The sequence below is a fragment of the Betta splendens genome, chromosome 4 (genome assembly GCF_900634795.4).
Source record: "Betta splendens chromosome 4, fBetSpl5.4, whole genome shotgun sequence".
Taxonomy (NCBI): Eukaryota; Metazoa; Chordata; class Actinopteri; order Anabantiformes; family Osphronemidae; genus Betta; species Betta splendens.
In genome coordinates, this window is record NC_040884.2 from 7,494,616 (window position 1) to 7,514,543 (window position 19,928).

General features: G+C 41.2%; 2 protein-coding genes across 4 annotated transcripts; both read right to left on the bottom strand.

Annotated features, from left to right (window-relative positions):
* Positions 1–744: 744 nt before the first annotated feature.
* sin3b (SIN3 transcription regulator family member B) lies at positions 745–11,782 on the bottom strand. Of its 2 annotated transcripts, none has more exons than XM_029149575.3 (19): positions 11,062–11,782; positions 9,817–9,923; positions 9,211–9,364; positions 8,217–8,582; positions 7,733–7,888; positions 7,304–7,432; positions 7,107–7,196; positions 6,821–6,939; positions 6,310–6,523; positions 5,955–6,071; positions 5,525–5,763; positions 4,805–4,988; positions 3,731–4,577; positions 3,381–3,550; positions 3,127–3,300; positions 2,912–3,004; positions 2,691–2,785; positions 2,138–2,336; positions 745–2,039 (listed from the first exon to the last, which is right to left on the bottom strand). In XM_029149575.3, exons 1-19 carry the CDS (start codon positions 11,170–11,172, stop codon positions 1,803–1,805), a joined length of 3,801 nt encoding a protein of 1,266 aa, XP_029005408.1. In that variant the 5' UTR covers positions 11,173–11,782; the 3' UTR covers positions 745–1,802. The 2 variants fall into 2 exon arrangements, with proteins under 2 accessions (XP_029005408.1, XP_029005407.1); XM_029149574.3 differs by lacking the exon at positions 11,062–11,782 and adding an exon at positions 10,538–10,938.
* Positions 11,783–11,833: 51 nt separating this feature from the next.
* On the bottom strand, positions 11,834–18,551 carry haus5 (HAUS augmin-like complex, subunit 5). 2 transcript variants are annotated; one of them, XM_029149578.2, is made up of 20 exons: positions 18,486–18,551; positions 18,157–18,294; positions 18,016–18,078; positions 17,886–17,918; positions 17,591–17,615; positions 17,363–17,495; positions 16,733–16,892; positions 16,519–16,603; positions 16,231–16,319; positions 16,064–16,118; positions 15,827–15,954; positions 15,641–15,722; positions 15,358–15,512; positions 14,723–14,885; positions 14,495–14,575; positions 14,232–14,377; positions 13,959–14,055; positions 13,394–13,532; positions 13,076–13,208; positions 11,834–12,688 (listed from the first exon to the last, which is right to left on the bottom strand). In XM_029149578.2, the coding sequence occupies exons 2-20, from the start codon at positions 18,252–18,254 to the stop codon at positions 12,586–12,588; spliced, it is 1,968 nt and encodes a 655-aa protein (XP_029005411.1). In that variant the 5' UTR covers positions 18,255–18,294; positions 18,486–18,551; the 3' UTR covers positions 11,834–12,585. The 2 variants fall into 2 exon arrangements, with proteins under 2 accessions (XP_029005411.1, XP_040926106.1); XM_041070172.2 differs by having other exon boundaries at positions 18,460–18,531.
* Between the last annotated feature and the right edge of the window lie 1,377 nt (positions 18,552–19,928).

Below are 19,928 nucleotides of genomic sequence, written 5' to 3' on the forward strand. Positions count from 1 at the left end.
TCATATTTGTGTGGACCTACGAGCTGCCTGGTGCTGAGGGGAGCACGTCCAGATAAAAGAGACAACTCCATCCAAAAAAAGGGCGAAGAGCTCACCCAAACATGAAAGCAGCATTAAAGGATTTGATAGTGTTATTTTTGTTGCTGTTTTTCCCCTGGTGGGAAGACCGAGTCGCACGCTGTTCTGTTCTGGGTGCCAAGCAGCTAAATGAATCATCCTGAAAATCGCACTTCTTGGCAAAGACAACGCTCCCATAAAATCAGAGGAGAACACAGTGGGTTGCTGCAGCCGTCCAAGATATTGTCATAATTCAACAAAATAAAAAAATAATAATAATAAGTGGCCGAGATGAAACGTTTAACAGATAGCTGACTAAACAGTCTGACTACAAAAGCCTTAGGTAGCGGTTTTGGACCTTTCAACTAACCATGATCTGTCTAAGCAGATGGGCTTTGGTTTAAAAAGAACAAAAAAAAAAAAAAAGGAAAAACTCTAAATGTAACCCCCTTGACTCTTATGCAAACAGGAAAGAGAAGAAAATCAAAAGAAGAAAATAAAAAGGAACTACACTTCCAAACTCCACATTGGCACTGATCACTTAATAGTGGATGTTTTGGTGAGAGTGTTTTCACCACTGTGTACAATACATGCAAGAAATGATGAAACTGGCAATTTTCTGTCAATTTTCATCCACTGAGATGACATTAAAGTTGTGTCAACCCATCCTGCCAGGCAACATCTAAGAAAATCACAACTAGGTTGTTTATTTTGTGATAACTGATACAGGATAAATGTTATACATTCTATTTTAACACTGATATTTTGCTTTTATTTTCAATGTCAGTATGCAAAAAAAAAAATGATGAGGCAAAGTAAACATTGGGTGAAATCATGAATGTGATACATAATGACTGCTTCATCAATAATAAACCAATTAAGTTTAAGGTTTCCTAGTTGCTTCTTGATAATTTGTTTAGCTACAACACAAAAAAATGGAAAAATACAAAAATAAAAATGCAAACATCAATAGTTGGCCGACAGCAAACACTTGAAAGAACCATGTGATCTTTAGATGTATCGATTAACTCATGTAGATGCATATATAAAACCGCAGGATCCCTGTTTATATATCTATATATATATGCACATACAGTAATATTGTAATTACTCGAGTTGTGGAGTCTGTACCGGACATACAAACAGACAAAATGAAGAGAACAGTACACACACATACACACATTTACCATTATCCCTCTGTATAAACACGCACAATCCAACCAAGAAGCAAGCAGAAGGCTCTCTGGCTTTAGAAGCTAAAAACTACACTTGACTTAAAAAAAGAAGAAAAAACAAAAAGAGAAAAAGGAGAAAAAGAAACACATTCACATTTCTGAAACAAGTTTCATGATGTCTTAACTTCTCACCTGATCAACCATCTCCGTCCTTCAGTCTCATTAAATTTAGTGCCACCAGAGAAGTTCGAATGATGAAGAGGATACAAAGGATCTTTGTGCGGTTGGGTCCAACTCGTCCCGTCAATCAGGGCAGAGTTCACTCTCATTGATTACAACAATGTCTGTGGAGGTCCTTTTCCCCACGTCCCCACTCCTCCCACTGTGCACTCATTCACTCACCCGCTGCTTCTCTGACAGTTTCTTGTGAAAGTGAATGAGTGAACATGTGAAGGAGTGAGACTCCAGATGTCTGTATGCATTTAGTGTATGAATCTCCTTTCAGTCCATGCATTTACCTCTGTGTGCGTCTTGTGGGCACATACTGCATGTCCATCACTCTGCAGGCCTCTAAGGCGAGGCTGGGGCTTTGCTACTGCTGTAATGAACTTGGTATCTTTTGACCGTCTGCCCTTTCACTTCAGTCGACAGGCAGGTAGTCTTGCAAGGGATCATGTCTTCCTCCTCCTCTCCCATGAGCCAGTTCTGCACAGAGCGTTCAGCTGAGGCCGTAACATGATTGGCTAGCCAGCCCTGATGCCACTTGTCAAAGCGTTCATGCTGGTTCACTGCCACTCTTTGCTGAGACTATAGAGGAAGGAGAAAAAAAACAGTCAGAGTCTTATCTTTGAAAACCCATAGAAGCTCAGCTGGAATAAACCTGATGTATTTATTCATTCATTCACCTTCCTGGCCTTGACAAGTGCTCCTCTGCGATACATGTAATCCTCAGAGTTCATGACGAACACCATTTTGTGAGTGTTGAGTTTAAATCGACAGTCCAGGCTCCCGGCGTTCTCCACGCCCAGCTGGCGGTGCCACTCTCTCCTGCAGCGCATGGCCTCCACCTGTCGCACCTGCCAACGGCGGAAACGTCGCAGGTTCCTAATGGACGACAAATATATTAGACATTAGAAAAATTATCAAAGACAATACATACATGTGCATATCTGTGTCTAATTTATCACACTGTCCCTTTCATGTGCCCTTTCATCCATCCACCAGAAAGGCCACAGTTAATGCTCCACTTAAATGGAGCGTGTGAGAGGTGTGACTATTCCATCTACTCACTCACCCCTTCTTTTGTCCACATAATGAGTCTAATGCTCAGTCAGGCACATAAACAAAAGAAATATCTGGGATGTTGGACTGGAACAGGTTGCATTGTAATGTGACGTTTGTTTCGGTTACATGGACTGCTTAAGGAACAATTAGGTCAGTAATGGTTAATAGTCCTACCTGGGCAAAAATACAGGTTTGAAGAAATAGCCTTCTGCTTGAGAACACAGACTGGACTCTGTTCCGACAAACTGCTCCATGTAAGTTGACAGGCACTAGAAGGGGGAAGAGTGCAAAAGCAGCAGAATAAATTCCACCCCATTTGGTTAAAGTTTAACTTCAGCTTATCCAGCTCAAGGTGTGTGTGGAAAAGCTTCGCAATAGTTTTCAAGTATGTTTACCTGTACATCTAGCGGGTCATCAGCCTGGGCCTCCTCAGTGTCCAGCAACTCCACTGTCATAGTCACATGACCCTTGCTTTGGATAAACATCGCCTGATGACGCAAAACATTAAGTCAGTCAAGTAGTTGAAGCAAAATAAAACCATCATCAAGTGATAATGAAGCTTTTGTTTAAGTTCTAGTTTTCACAGAACCCTGGGCTATGAACTCTTCACCTTGAAGCAGTTCTCCTCAGCCATCACTCTCTCAGCCTTCCACTGGTAGCTTGTCTCCCAAGCAGCTCGAACGCACTGGGAGGACAGATTTCCACCGGCGGCTCCTCGCTTCCTCTCAGCCAGATAAAGATCGACCACTTGCAGACACACCTCATCACTTACAAGGTGCTGAAGCTGAGAAGGAATAATAATGTGGATCATTAGAAATGAGGAGAGGGGGAAGTTAGAGAATTTATACTGTAAACTCAGCTTACCTGTCGAATGATGTTGTGGATGACCTTGTCAATCGTGAAACCAATGTAGGCATGGATGGTGAACATCTCCCTCAGCGTGTCTTCGTACTGTGTGGAGTCCAGGTTGCCATCCAGCAGACTGCGCACCATGTCCAGGAAGGCTGGGTAATATTCCTCTAACTCCACCTCACCTGAGGTAGAACCACACATCACATTGGGACCAGTCAGACGTTTTTGAAAAAAATATTACTTTTTTTTTTTTAGATTTTTTTGGCAGAGTTGCAAATATTAGCTATTTAACTGATCAAAACACAGTTTACAGAGGTTTCACCATCTACCCAGTCAGTAGTAGAGTCAGCAGTTCAACCTACTTGGCTGTTTGAGGCGCAGCTCCATGGCGAGGTCACAGGCTTTTTCCCTTCTTCCCTCAGCCATCAGCAGCCTCTCCCTGCTCTGCTCCGCCCGGTGCTCCAGCAGCTGCCGCTCTGCCTGTCGGTAGACACGCAGCAGCCGCGAACACAGAGTCTGGTGCAGCCGCAAGAAGAAATACCAGTTGTTGTTGACGAAGAAAAGATTGTAGACGCCATCCAGCTCCTTCTGGTGCTCTGCCTCTGGGTCACGCAAATCCACCTTTTCCACAGCTGCACCCGAACCTGTCTCCATAGGTGTCGCTCCAGGGGTGGACGCGGCGGTCCCTGCAGGCTGGGGTGTGCTACTGGAGGTGGTAGAGGCCTCCGTGTCTGTGGGTTGGGTTGGGCTGCCGCGCCTCCGTCTTGACTCACCGTTCAGCTGTTGCTGAAGTTGGGGCTGGTTCTGGGACTGCGGCTGGCCCGGTTGAGAGTGACTTCCTGTGGCTGCAGCTGTTCCTGATGCATTATTGGAATTACCATTTCCTCCTGATGCTGCAGCTCCTCTCTCCCCTCCCTCGTCAGCCTCAGGCTCCTCATCTGTCCACTCTTCGGTATCGCTGAGGTCACCGCGGCGGGAGAAAAAGATATCGGGGACAAAGTGCTGGATGATGCGCTTGATGTGATCCTTGTCATCTTTGTGGATGGTGGGCTGACGTTTTACATGGTAGATGATGAGTGAAGCAGCATCCTCTAAAATCTGTTTGTCCTCATATGTAAACACCATATGAGGTTCACTGGAGGAGGCTGAGCCAGATCCATTACGACTCTGATGACCAACTCCACCTTCTTCTGTGTTTTGCTCCTGACGCTGAGACAAATATAAAAACACAACAATGTGATTGTCGGAAAACCAAGAATAAACAAAGAGACAGGTTGTGTTGTAACTAACTAACTAACTCCTAACTAACAACTAGACATTTTATTAATTGTCTAGAGTACTGTGAACTTGGAACTTCTATTTTTTGTACTGTAACACCATCTATCCATTATTTTATATATTGAAAACATAGGTATTAAAAAGGAAGAGAAACTTACCTCATCATACACACTCTCGATCTCATTGAGAAGACTCTTGGACCGCAGGGCCTTCATGTCATTCTGTTTGAAGTTGACCCCTTGGTGATCAAGGGACTTCAGGTAGGCCTTCTCATACTGCTCCCTCCATATCTTATTGAAACCCTGTTGGGCCTCTCTCCACTCCTCCTCTTTGGCCTTTAACCTGGGGAATAAGACGAGGTTTAAGAGTGTTAATGTGAGTCAGTGTAGTTGAACTATCTTTGTAATTCAGGTTATCATAAGTGCCTAAGATAAAAGCATCTCACCTAACAAGTGCTTTAAACACAGCTGTTGCTAACACGCACGTTTGTTGACACACAGATCTTTCTCATGCTGTGTGAGAACCAACGTTTGTCATATTGCCACAAGGATAAACCTTCCTGCTGCTACTGGAAATTCAATGTGCTCTCTAAGTGCAAGCACCTCTCAATTTTATAATCAGCACTGATTTAAAACATTGATTTGAGTATTTCCAAAAATGTGTATATACGATTGTGATAATTCATGCCTCTTCAAAAAAAAGGAAAAAAGGAAAAACAACTATGTGCTTCAATTGACATGTCAGAGGTCTCTGCAGAAGCCAGAGAGATCTGATAAAATACAATCAAACAGCTTTTAATTTCTTTCATACAATTTTTAACAAGCCAATAAATATGAAATCATACAAAAAAAATCATCAAAAAGGGAAAGTGGCCTGACCTCTTGAGCACCATAGGCACAGCGGTAGCAGGGCTTCTTTTCAGCCCTTCAATGATCTCGGGGGCTTTGTCTCCATAAATACGATACACAGCACGGCGCTGGATGACCTCAGAAGTGCCACCCAGGCAGTCATCTAGTCTGAATCGGTCCTGGTCCTCTGGTGAAAGGCGGGACAGCTTCTTCTGAACACTCTCGAGAACCCTGATAGTGGCCAAGTTTGTCTCCAGAACCACGTCCAACTGTAAGAGGTGGCACAGAGATGCAGGGCTTTAAAAGGCTGCATATTCCAAATTAGCTGTATGAGTCAGATATTTACATTGTGCTCTTGTTCAAGGCCAGGGACACAAAATACACACACATACACGTTTTAAGGTTCTACCTCTGGTACCTTCAAAAAGTGTATTTACCGTGGTTGTGAGGACATACATACCTCAAATCTTTCATCCTCACAACGATGCAGCTGTTCCTCGTATGGAGTCTTCTTGGAGCTGACGAAGGTTGAGTCCTCTGACCAGGAGGGGAATGACACCCAGGTGTCATTCAACACCTGCAGACATAGTGTTAAATAAAAAAACGTTGGCCCCTAGTCCACTGTGCATCAGTGTTTTTTTATTTGATGGTGTTCGTTTTCATGTTAATGACTCAAGGAAAACTGATGTTGCAATTGTTTGTTTAGAGGGAAAATCATTTTTGAAGCATGAAGGAGACACGTCTGTACAAAAACATTTCTAAGATGCAAATTCCAAAAAGCAATTTACTCATCAAGTAAATGTAAGTGTGTGTACCTCCTTGCACAGGGCAGTGCGTCCACTGCATTTAGGCTGTTGGTAGGTCTTGGGCAGTGCTCTGTAGCTGGACCCCAGGCGCTTGCAGGAGGCATAATCTACCTCCCGGCCCCCTCCCCCCTCCATGTAGCGATCCGACAGTCCTGACACCACATGAGAGAGTTCTTTGTCCCCCAGAAATGACTTGAACTGGGAGTACAGTTCAGGAAACTTCCTGGAAGGAGATGGATAAAATCTTTAATTCATCTTAACCTTAATCTATTGTAATCTTTAAACCTAAACAACAACAGTGAACCAAACCGAATATTCCTATAAATGAGCCATGTCATAATGTTACAGCAAATTCATAATAAAGCTAAGCGTAATTAAAAATAAAAAGAAATACAACAAAACCTCCAGATATATGCATGTAGGAATATATTGCAGCTGCTGTACACATTCATCTGTGCATCAACCTTTACCCTGTCATTTCACACATCTATCTAGAGACATCATCTCTCCGTCCACTCACCCCAGGAAAGGAGTGACGAGTTGTAGTAGCTCAGCTCCTGAAACTACCTCCTGGTTAAACAAGGCGATGCAGCGCAGGAAGTTCTCATACACTTCCTGGCTCTTAAACAGGCGGCGAACCTTAAACATGGGTGGGTTGAATTAGCCCAATCACATTACAAAAGGCATTAAAAAAACATTCAAAGGCCACAAATGAGGAAAGAAAGGAGGAGGAAAAGGAAATGCAGTGGCTGTGGATGATAGGAACAATATGAGCCAGCATCATGCACTGGATAATGATGCCTCACCTTATCAAAAAAAGAGAATTCTCTTAAAACTCCATGTTTTCCAACTGAGGCAAAGGACTGATCTTTGGTACAGGAATATTTCATTTTCTTCTACAAAAAAGAAAAAAACAACACAACCAAGGATTATGGCTATTGAAATATAAAAACTTAGAAACATACAAGACTGCCTTGGCAGTAATATTACAGGGGGAACTTACCTTTAGCAGTGGGGAGACGTGCTGCAGTAGTATGGGCCTGGGTCTCTTTTTGTTCTGTTTGGTTAACACGTCCTCATCCTCCGGCCTTTTCAGGGGCTCCTTTCCTCCCGTCAGTGAGCTCCCAGTGAACTACAAGAAACATGACTAAAATTAGATTCTCTAGAAAAAAAAATGGATTTAGTAATCAATTTTTAAGAACATAGTGTGATTATTGTTACCACACCCAAATTAATTAATCACTATAAATCTTCTAATGTCACATCAGGAAGGTTTAATTACAATGATGACAGAATTCAAGAAGTTGTAGTGTATGTTGCTTTAGGTCTGCTGTCTATACAGACAGACTGCAAATTGTTTATTATGTATTTTCAAAATTCCAATGACTTTTTGCAAAATTAATATTTGTCTTCCTATTGTCATTTGACCAACCAGTGATCTCTTGGCATCAGGCAGGAATTGTCCAAACTCAGCCAGCAGGTCTTCTTGTCCCTTGAAGAGACTGGCAACTTTGGAAAACACTTCATCTTCTGTCATCCCACTGTTACCTCGGGTGCCTCGAATCTCCTTCACCTCCAACTGCTCCTTCTAATGAGAATAGTCAGAAAAAAGGTTGATCACCGATGAGGCATCACCTAAATTATCTGACCCAGCTACACACGGTCAGTAGTCAGAGACACAATCACTGTCCTCCAAGGAACAGACTGTGGTTGAAACCTGAATTACTTGACTAGTACTTATTTAAAGAACAACAAAGCATTTTAGAAACGTCAGACGCTCACTAAAATACACACACTTTCTCTCAACTCTGCTTAGACAAACTAAACAATAACCTTGAACCAAAAAAGAAATCCAATTTATGTTATATATGCAAATTATTATCAACTGAAATAACAACATTTTGTCTCTACTGTACCTGATATGTATGGAGAATTTCTAGGAAGGCTCTATAAATCTCTGGATGGTCCAAAAAGCGGTTTTTGATCTTGTTTACGTAACTAATGGCGCTGTCAAACTCTACAGGGCTTGTCTCTGAAGCAGGGGGGGACACAGACGAGGTGGTTGCCTGATTCTGGCTTTCTCTGCCACTTAAGGGAAGAGAAAGTCTGCTGGGAGGCTCTGGAGGTCCTGCTGAGGTTGGAGAAGACAGCGACTCTGACGAGGCCACCTTCGCTGCACTCGTCTGGGCAGATCCGGCTTCGATGTTTGTAGCAGAGGTACTACCTGAGGTTGTGGGCACTGCAGAGGTGGCAACGCTCTTTCCCTGCTGGCTCGGGGATACCTGCACAGATGTGAGTCAGTAACAATGAGTCAGATCAAAGTCACTGAGCAAAACAGATGCATGATTACAGGAGCAATAATAAATAAAATGTTTTACTGATGTTCAGATTGCAGGGGGAGATATTTACTAGTAAACACTAGGCCAAATGAGGGTAAAGATTTTTCTTTCAAGTGTGTAAATTAGTGTATAAAGTTTTACACTACAATGAAAAGGCAAAACGAATGTGCAGCATACAGTGTGGCAAAAACAGGGAGTGGTATAAAGAAATGTTCTATTTAGCAGTGTCCATTATTTTTTCATATCCTTTATGTCATTTACATTTACTATTACACTTTATTGATTTATGACTAAGATACAGCTACAACTATCATGATGTTTATGGTTGGGTTTTGGGTTATGGTTAGGACAGTAGTGAAGTTAAATCTGTGGACTCAAACAACAAACTAAGTGGGGTTTATATTATTTCCATGTTACTGTGAGAGAAATGTTTGATTAGCATGTAAATTTGTAAAACTATTCCCTCATCACATCTGGTACAAGTTTTCAATAGTGAACTTTCTGAATGTGTCTTGGGTTCCAACATAAAAGCAATGACTCTGTGAGCTTATTAACTTCAGCTGAGACAGACCTGTGCAGTGAATGGAGACTGAAGGAAGGCTATCCCATTCTTGGGAACCTCTATCCGATACCCCGGTGGGAGAAAGGCATTGAAGCCCAAGACTAGATCCGGGTGTCCATGAAAGAGTTGTGACACACGGTTTATCACCCCTGGTGTGTCGATGCTAATCAGGAGAAGGAGAAGACAAAATAAACATGAAGATGTAGTGAAGATTAGCTACTATAGATGGGTGCTGCACAAAGACAATCTTAAATAAAGACAATTTATCTCTTAATACATCTTTCATCTGTATTACTAACTAACCAACTCTATCGTGCCACCTCACATATAAATTTCAAGATAGTATATACTTTTACATAAATAAAGTAGGGTGGTATATGAGACTTATTATCAATAGATAGTAGCCTTAAAATATGTGCTTAATCTCCAGATAATGTTAAGATATTTTGCAGAGCAATCACATTCCACACACATGCTTCACTATAATCATCCCAAGTATCCTGTATTGGAATCTGCCTCTGTAATAATATACATGTAAAACCATTCTTTCTAACTTCTCTAGGAATCAGTAGTGGTCATGAGCATGTGTTTCATGCATCTCATACTCATAAATACCTCTGAGACTTGAACTCCTTCATGATGTCAAGAAACTTGTTGTATATGCCGGGATCGTTCGCAAAACGAATTTTGACTTGGTCCAAATATGACAAGGCATCTTCAACCTGGAGAGCGAAATGAATGAAAGCAGAATAAAGCACGGTGCATGTCACGTGGGGCTGTGGAGAAACTTCTTGACAAACATCCTACTGTGATAAGGCCTCAGAGATATAGACTTTCCATGCTATCACATTAAAGATGTATTTTGAATGTGTAGAAACTAGAAATACTTAAAGTGCTATAGCGGAAGCTAATAGGGATTCTAATAGATAAACAAAAAATGGCCTACATTAATGAGTTTACTATCAAATATAGTGGAAGTACTACACAAACAAATATGTGCAGAGTCCTACAGCAGACTATGTGCATTTTAACACTGGTTTTGTCAATAGGCAGTGTTTGCTTTCTTCACAAGTGCCGTATCAACAAATGCACTGGTTATCTACACAAGCGCCGCTTAATAAATAAATAAATGCGCAAACACAAGAAGCATCGAGCAGCTTTTCAGCGGACCGGGGCTTTTTGTTGGCCAAAACGTCCAAGCTAGGTTAGAGTCCGGCCAAACGTGTGTCCGCACAAAGCATTGTCAGAAATAATGCACAACATGAACAGGGTTGTTGTAGCTAACATTAGCCAAGAGCCAGTCCAACTGGCGAGAATCAACTCCAGCGACACTTACAACACCTCCCCGCATAAACGCGATACAATGGTCGCAGCGAGCGGGGTTAGTGAAAACTGGGTGGAAATGTTGCAAGAGTGCGGTAACAAAGACATGTGTAACGGAGCCGCTAGTCGTCAGAAATAGCCGTTCTTTGCTAGCCTGGCTGACGTCCTCCACTTTGTTCAGGGTGGCTGAAAAAACGAACAAGGAGGAACTTCCCACAGCCGAGGTTTGAGTTAGCGACTGCTCGCAGCGGCTTGCTGCCATAGCCCGAATAAAAAACTCGGCGCTAACTGTCACTCAGACGTCCATTAGTGAAAGGCAGCGAACGCATCTGAGCACAAACGTCAACGTTCGGCTGTTTAGCGATGAATTACTTTTAATAGGCCAGCGAGCTAACTGACGCTAGCCCGCCGTTCCCCTCACTACTCTCGACGCCAGGGCAGCGAGAGAAAAGCCTCAAATACGCTGCATTGATCAGAGAAACAAAATGGTTGTGACTCTCGGGGACTTTTCCCCTGTCGTGTCCGTTGTCTGCTTACCTTCAGTTTCTGGAAGTGCTGCTGCTGCACTTGCTTTTGTGTTATAACGTAAGGCTTGTCTTGGATTTGGTTTATTTGCTTCGCGGCGCTGTGCGTCTGAATCTTCGCCATTATCCCGGCGACAGGAGGCTCGGGAGCCTCTAGCACAACTTGAGAGGGGAGCTTCGGTGTTACCTCCAGTTGTTGGCTAGCCGACAAACCTTCCTCTCGGTCGGGAAGCCAGCCTGCCAGCGAGCAACCCTACTTTGCCTGGTTGGACAGTCTCGGCTCAGCGCGGAAAAGGCTCGGAAAATCCAGCAGAGTGGAGGGTGATGACAGACAAGCTGCTACTCGCTACGACTTTGATTGAACGGCGCCATCGAATTTAACAAGCTAAAGCAAGAAGCGTCGGAAAATAAGCCAGGGGACAATGGTTCCCGTTTATCGCATTTAAAATAACTACCTCCTGTCTCTTTAAATTCGGCGGCAGCGGTCTGTCTTGGCGTCCGGAAGCCAGAGTAGGAGTGAAAACCAGAAAAAAAAATGGAGTGAGGAGTTCAACTGCGCATGCGCAGCGATGGGAGGAGCTGAGTGCACAAGAATCAGATTGCTCCAGTGCTACAAAGAAACAATGCTAGTCCACGCGAAACGACGGCGGCGGACTTCACAGCGTAGCCACGACAACCACAAGAGATTAACGCTAGCGCCCGTCAACGGCTTCAACTGCTCCTGATCAGGCACTTTAAATAAACTTCATTATTCAAAACATGTCAAAGACGGCCTGTACTGAGCATTTGTTTTTAAATGATTTATTGGTGAGTGACGTCACATGGTAAAACAGCAAGACCAGTAAGTGTGTGATTTGGTCATAACCAGAACAATTATTTAATTAACTATATAGTGAAAAGCAGTCATCACATCACCATAAAGCGAGACACATCAAATGTTTAGTTTTGTCTTGTCATGACTAAATACGGTGTTCTATGGCCCAAACCTTTCAGCATCTACGAAAAACTCTTGACCGCCAACTTATTCCTGCATTACCCAACCTATGCAAATGGACAAGCCAGCCTATACCTGACTGGTTTTGTATATGGTTTTATAGTTTCCATTCAGTTTTGTTCAATCATAACCTGATGTTTCTGTTTGTGGTAATCTTAAATAACACAGAATTATTAGTTTCATGAGACAAATATAAACCAAAATAATAAAGGTCATACAGAGAGATTCTAAACTTTGACACAAGACAAAATTAGTACAAAATGTGGCATAGTGTAAAAGACTTACAACGCTCAAAGGTAATCTTAAAAGCATAATAAAGGGCCCATCTTCATATTGAAACACGTTTTATTCGTGTAATCATTCCTCATGTTTAGTGGGTATTAGAAGTTCCTTCCTTATGAACTTTCAGTGGAAGCAAGGGAGAGTATTCAGTATAAGAGATATTCAGATGAGGTGCAGCAGAATGTATTAATCAACTGAAAAGATTACGTTCCATGAAAAGTGTTGGAATAGAAACTTATATTTTTAAACTAAATGCATTGCTTAAGAGGCTTTGGCAGCAAGTCTCCACCTTTGTAACCACTGCTGAAAAGTGAGTCCTCCTTTAGTGAGGTCAGGTAAAACATGCTGTGCTGGTTTATCCCACCTACATGCATGAACACAAAAAAGACAAACTGTTAAGAAAACACAGCTTTAACATAAGATATTCTTAATAGCATTTGTAATAGCTATATATAGAATCAATGATAATCCTTGTGTTTTATGTCAAAACTGATAAATGGTAATAAACAGATTGCCATGAAGTTTACTTTCACTTGACAATGTGGTTTATAGTAATAGACAATATACTCTTCCATCAAGTGAGAGGGTCACCATCAGCTTTGAACAATGAATGATGTGATAAAACAAATTATGAAGATACTTTACACATAAAAAGACAGCTTTCCTTTTTAGATATTTTCAAAAGGAAATTAATAGCTGTGAATTCCAACTGGTTTACAATAACTTCTCTACTTCGTACAATGTTTCTCACCAGCAAGCAATGGCAGTTTTGACTTGGTCCCCATAGGAAAGGCCGTGGGCACAACGCTGAGTGAGGCTTCTGACTCTTGGAACCAGAGATTTCAGAATCTTTTGATCTTCCTCACTGACCCTAGACAGCAAGGCTAACAAACAAAATAGTAAAAAAATGGTAACTGCGTTGTTTCTAAGATTGTTTTCACATTACAACTCTAAACCAGTATTTACACAAACCAGTTTTGCACAGATAAAAAATTGCTATATTAGTATGGTTTGTATGTAATATACAGCATGTCTAAAAATAGCCACATTAAACAAGTTTCCCAAGTACCTTTTTGATCAGATGCAAGGAGGTGCTCTGCTTCCTTCTGTTTTTTTAACAGTGTAGCAGAGTGAAGTTGCAGTAACTGATGGAAAAAACGCAACTCAAGCTTCTGGGAGAGCACATGGGAACACAAGTCCTCTGGAGCCTTGGGTGTAGGAAGGAGCAACGTTAGTTTACGTCAATGACAAAAGAGAAAAAGAAAACGTAGGATTTGCAAAAAACACATAACTTTAAGAAAAAACACAGTGTGTATGAGAAATAGGACCTATCAGGGCTACCACAACATTTATGCAAATATGGCGAATGTGACAGCCTTCACATGCGAAGTTCCACAATAAAGGCTTTGTTCAACTAGCATGGTAAATTGTAGTGGAAGTGTGGTAACAATGCCAGATTCTCCCAGATGATGATCACCCTGGAGGCAAGGCATACAAACTACTGGGCCACCACGACTGAATCACATTAAATCATTGCTGATGCACAGACAGTGCATGATGAGACCTCAGAGTTAATCTCACATTGTGATCAACGGTTATTGTGATCAACAGATGAGGTATGTGCCAATGCTCACCTTGCACAGAGGGAAAGAAAGATTTTGGCACAAGCTGCTGAAGGTTGGAGACAGCAAACGATGAATGGATAACCATGATGCAGGGATTCTTTGCTCTCTAACAGAACGAAAAAATAAAAATAAAAACAATCAAAATGCATGTATGAATTCATCATGAAGGCACAACACAAGAAATTTCCTACCAAAAAAGAAAATCATTTGATAGAAAAGTACTATAGAGTTTATGTAACTGACTAAACTTTACACCTTAAGTAGCAGGTAATGTTCTCATACCCTTCAAGAGTCCTTCTGTCCAGAGCAAAAAGTGAAACCGTTGCCAAAAGTCTGGCTTCCTTAGAAATGGAGTTTCTTAAACTGCTGGCGGTACAGGTAACATTTTCTAACGTTGGCACCACCTTACTCCGGACAAATTCCTGTAACTGAAACAAGACAAAAGGCATAGAAATACTATAATCAAAAAATATTATATCACAAATTAATCAATAAATGCTAGTAAACATACTTTTACATCTATGATAGATAAAGAACATTCTCACCTCTGTGTGAAGACGTATTAACTCTGTCTTAGTTGTGGAGTTCCCCTTAATCAGACCTCTTATCTGCTCCTGTCTAACAGCCTTCAGAGAGAGACACAGAAAAAAAAAACATTTTACCGATATATTGGCATCTCATGTCAATTTATCCACTCAGTGCTCCAACAGGAAACACTGACCAAATTACACACAGAATTCAAAAGAAGAAACTGCTTTATCCAACACTCTTACAACTAGGTGTCTGAAGTCGAGGATGCTCTGCCACTGGCTGCGGAGGTTTCTGAGCGCCTCCTCTCTGCTTCTGGCCTGCTGGTCGAGCTGGATACAGCAGTCTCTTATGTGATCCCGGGCTGCCACCTGCATCACACACTGGAGTTCCAGCTCTAAAACTGACCTGACAATATAACAAATAAGAAATAAAAGACAGGTGTTTTATTTGCTCGCATAAAAACATTTTATAAATTATTACTATTAATTATTATTACTACTATCAGGTAGGTTTACCATGTAGGATTACTGCCATTTAAGCAAAGAACTTCCAATTCCAGGGTGATTAAGAGTATCTGGTCAATTGACTGGTAATAAACTACATGTCATGTTAATTAAAGTCAGGTTTTGTTCAAGTTACTTTATAAGAAAAGAAGCTAGTCTAGAGTTTATATAAACAATTATAGAAATATAGGCGTTTTGGCAAAAGTTATCAATAAGAAAAATGAAAATTGTTCAACAACAATTATGTCAGTATGACAGAAAATAAAAGCATTCTGCTAAAAATACTTCTGTGTGTTCTTTTAACCTTTTGCTGAATTTTGTTAAATTAGCAGAATGCCTCTGACTTTTTTAGGGTGAGAGGTGAGTGGACGTACAGTGGCAAAGTATCATTGTTGACATCATCTGCAATACCAGACACCTCCTCTCCAGCCTCATTCTTACGAGTCAACAGCTGGTTTTTGAGCTTCTGAACTCTGGAGCGAGTTTGGGCCAGTTCCACTAAGCTCTGCTGTATGTCATCCCAAGCAGACTGCAACAACATAAACATAAAATGCTACAGTTTAAAACTCATTAATTACAATCTTTAGACTAGGGATTATATTTAAGAATCTGCCAGGAATCTTTAAAACATTTCATGTTGTAGTGTTTGCACAGCACCTGTAGGAGGACCTGAACCGGTGGCAATTCATTATGCTCTTCTGATGATGTGTCCAAGAGGTGATTGCTTTCATATCGGTAGCTGAAATTATTATTACAGACAATTACAATAAAACACGTCTGACTAATTGTTTTAACAGAAGACACTAGCATTTAACATTGTAATAACGTGGATGTTTACAATACCGTAGAGCTGTAACATCCCTTGTCACATCCAGAGAAGCTAGTTTGTCCTGTAGTTCTTTCTGTTCTCTTAAAGCTAAATGCTGTAATGCTGAGAGGATGTGGTTTGGAGGATAACCACCCAGTAGGTTCTGATGCCATAACAAGTAACACATTAATTACATATAGAAACAATTTAAGATGGTAAATACACAGAGATTCAACAGAGTTTTTTCTCAAATGTGTTCAGATTAAACCAACCTCCACAGCGCTCAGCCAGTAATGAAACATGGCAGTCCTCTGTTCCTGCGTCATGCTTAAGATATGAAGATAAGAGAAGCAATCAGCTCATCAAATAATATATAATAAAATGTCAAACTGCTTTTGAATGGCCAACCTTTCTAATAGCATATGACCTTAATCCTTACTGTTTGGCTGTGTGTGCTGTTTTCAGTTCACTCTCTTGTAAAGACTGATAGAAGTGAACCCTGTCATCACACAGTTCTCTCACATCACACTGATGGAAGAAAATAAAAAAAACAATTATTGCTTTGGCTTTCTATCTTAATATTATCAGTGTTGTGCCACCAGCTAAGGTACAATGGAAAAACAAATTAAAAGCAAAAAGACATGCAATGATACACCAAGCACACACAATATTTCAGCATCTGCACAATAATTCACAAATCAGATTTACAGTTAGTAGCTGCTCCTACCAGAACTTGTGCCTCCATGGTAGCTTTGAGGTTATCACAATCACCAAAAGTCTCATCATCAAATGGCACCTCAATTTCTGCTTTCCTGCAATATACAATGAACACACACTAAATAAAATAGCACACAATTTTAACTGCAGCATGATTGATAAGGTCGTGTAAACCTAAATTCACAATAATCAGTTATACTTCAGGGTTCGTTTTTCTGCCTTACCTGGCCATCTGTTCCAATGTCTGACAGTGTTCACTGATTTTCTGGGTGTCTTCAGAAAGCAAATTGCGACCCAAGAGACAGCGCTCCCTGAAAGCCTGCAGAACCAGCTCTCTGCGCTGCGTGTCTGACACCTGGGCCCAGTTATTGCTGATAGACTGCTCTGTGATGAGCAAATACAGATGCAATAGTTCAATTGAATGTTACATGTAACTGCTTCTCCTCTCAAGGGTCATAGGGAGGGCAACTCATCTGTTTGTTATTGGGCTAATAAAAGTGAAAGGTTGGACAGGTCCAACCTTTAAGTTAAGTTCACCAAAAGATAGGGTGTACAAACTGACAGCCATGCTCACTCAGGCAATTTAGAGCCACAAATTCATTTACTTGCTTGGACCGTCGAAGGAGTTTTAAAAATCCAAACACAAAGGCACCTTGCTGACTGGTGGACTCAAATCCAACACCTAACTTTGAGGAAATAGTTCTAATAACTACATCCCTGTGCTACTAAAAACACAATCCTACATTTTGCCTAAAATGCCTGTTCATTTGAATGAAGTAGTATAAAAGTATTGTTTGATATCAGGCATAAAATACAACGATATTCGTAGACAATAAATTTAGCAATGCATTAACCTTGTGCAGCCAGATTCTCCTCTGCTCCACTAATCTGAGAGTCCAGGTGATTGATTTCAGCTCTCAGCTGCTCAATCTTCCTCTGAAGGTCTCTCTGCTTTGCAGCCTCACTCTGGCCTTCAGCCTGCTTTAACTTAATGTAAATAAATGCCAAAAAAGTTAATATACGTAAATATATGTTTTGATTATCGTTGTTGAAATTACCTCAAAAAGAAATCTGAAGCCTACCTCTTTGTCTTGAAGAACCTTGTACCTTGAAAACAATAACGTCAAGGAAAATGTTCAGGAGACAGCGATTGTGATGGCAAAGTGAGTATAGTAGTAGTAGTGTATACCAACACCAAGACAAGTATGTTCATAGGATATAGTCCTGGGAACACTCAAAAGCACAAGATTTTTGTATGCAATCGTGCAATGAAATGACAGATTTGTTGTAACGACAGTGTGGAATGACAAAAATATACATGCGGATACTAACATCTCTCAATTACATCATTCATTCATTGAAAATCATTTAGGATACCACTGAAGATTTCCACGCATGATCCTCACATTCCTGCAAAGAAAAAGAAATCGTGTTTGCCTAGTCAAAAATGGGTGACACGGGTGAAATGAACGAGGCTAACGAACAACAAGATCGTCGGTGGGCTTACTTCGGCTTAAAAACGTGTTGGATGACATATTTCCATATTGAATTTCCTGTACCAACACAGAGGCTGAAGAAAAACATTAACGTCAGTTTACCCGCACATTCAACTGCGAAAGTAAAGAAAGAGAGACAAGACGGCACCCACGTTTTAAAATAGCCATCACTTGGTAGGCTATCGGGTGGAAGCCCGAACTCCTCTGTTGCCCAACGTTTCAACTCCTTCACAAGATTTCTGTCCACCATCCTGACGGACAACTTGTAGCTAGCTACCTAGCTAACGAGCCTAGCGACAACAACAAGTTAGCTTCTGCTACTGTCAACAAACCGTAAGATGAGACACGCCCGCTGGAGTCGTTAACAACATTTAAGCAATTGCACTTCTTTTACTCGCTTAGCTCGAGCTGAATATGCTACTACACATTACAACACATATAAACGCGTAAAATACTTTTTGAACAGAGACAACACACAAACTTTCAACTTCCCGCCTGTTGACGAAGCTTCCGGTCAGTATATCTTTCTAGAGGTGGCGGAAACATTCGAGTATTACTGGCTGAGAGAGGCGGGAAGGCGGGACTTCACGTTCAGACCCCGCCCACCGACCAATCACTGCTCACCGACCAATCACTGCCCACAATTTATTCTTCAAAAAGCCAAATTACGTTATTATATACATATATTTTACATAATTTAATTTTTATTTATTGTATAACATTTTTTATTATTTTTTATTCCTTCATGCTTTCACGTGTTAATGAAACTGAATGAGGTCTCTGTCCTGTCCAATCTTCACAGATAGAGGGCGTAGTAGTTCTATTTTCCAATATAGCAGACATGGTGTGACATATACTTTATTCATAAAATATACAAATATATAAGTATATAGTCACAATGTAAGACGAATGTTAAGAGCTAAAAAACAGCATCTTAAACTTGCAGCATTTGTGCTACTTCAGCAACAGCAGGACAGATAGTACGTGAGCATATGATTTAGTAGAATGGTTTCTATCTAACTAGGTACATAAACATGGTTGAACCAAGAATGTTACAGTTCTTTTTCACGTAAAAGGGTAAATGGCAGTTTCACTTGTGTCTGATGAACTGCTCAGTGATGTAAGTGACTTAATCCACAGGAGAATGACGCCACTACACGCTGGGATTTCTGATTTGTAAGTGAAGTTTGAGCAGATTAGAACACAGTAGCATAGAGCATGAACGCAGTCTCTGTGAATCCTCCATCCACCTTCTCGTTTGAGTCCAGGTCTAAAATCTATTTTCTGGCTATGTGTTGCAATGTTGTTATATAAAACAATAAAATCATAGGCTTAAAATGAAATATCTGATAATCTAATCAGGTGTGGTTTGGTTCATGACAGTTGAGATGTATTTTTAGACTCGATGCATGCCCTCCCCCATGTTTTAGATCATTCTGAACTAGGATTGTATCCTATGTATGTGTTTTGATTGTTTGCATTTTTTGGGTTTATCAAAAACCTCACCTTGTCTCTACCATGAGCATCTCTGCTCTACTAACCATGCACCGTGTGCCTTTCACACACGCACACACACACACACACACACACACACACACACACACACACACACACACACACACACACACACACACACACACACACACACAAACACGCGCCCCCCTGTGAAGTTCACTGTGCTTTCTGCTGTGTGAGCCATAGAAGCTGATCACATTAGACATACAACATGCAAGTGTGAAGGATGCACCCCCCCCCCCCCCCACACACACAGACATAGACACACAACAACACACTCCAGCTATATGTATCTGTCATAATGACACACCCACATAACACTGGCACCAACAACCCCCCAGCCTCAACCCACCCGCCCTGCTCCAACTGACCTCTAATTATGTCATGTGAAAGCTGTGTCCCATTGAAA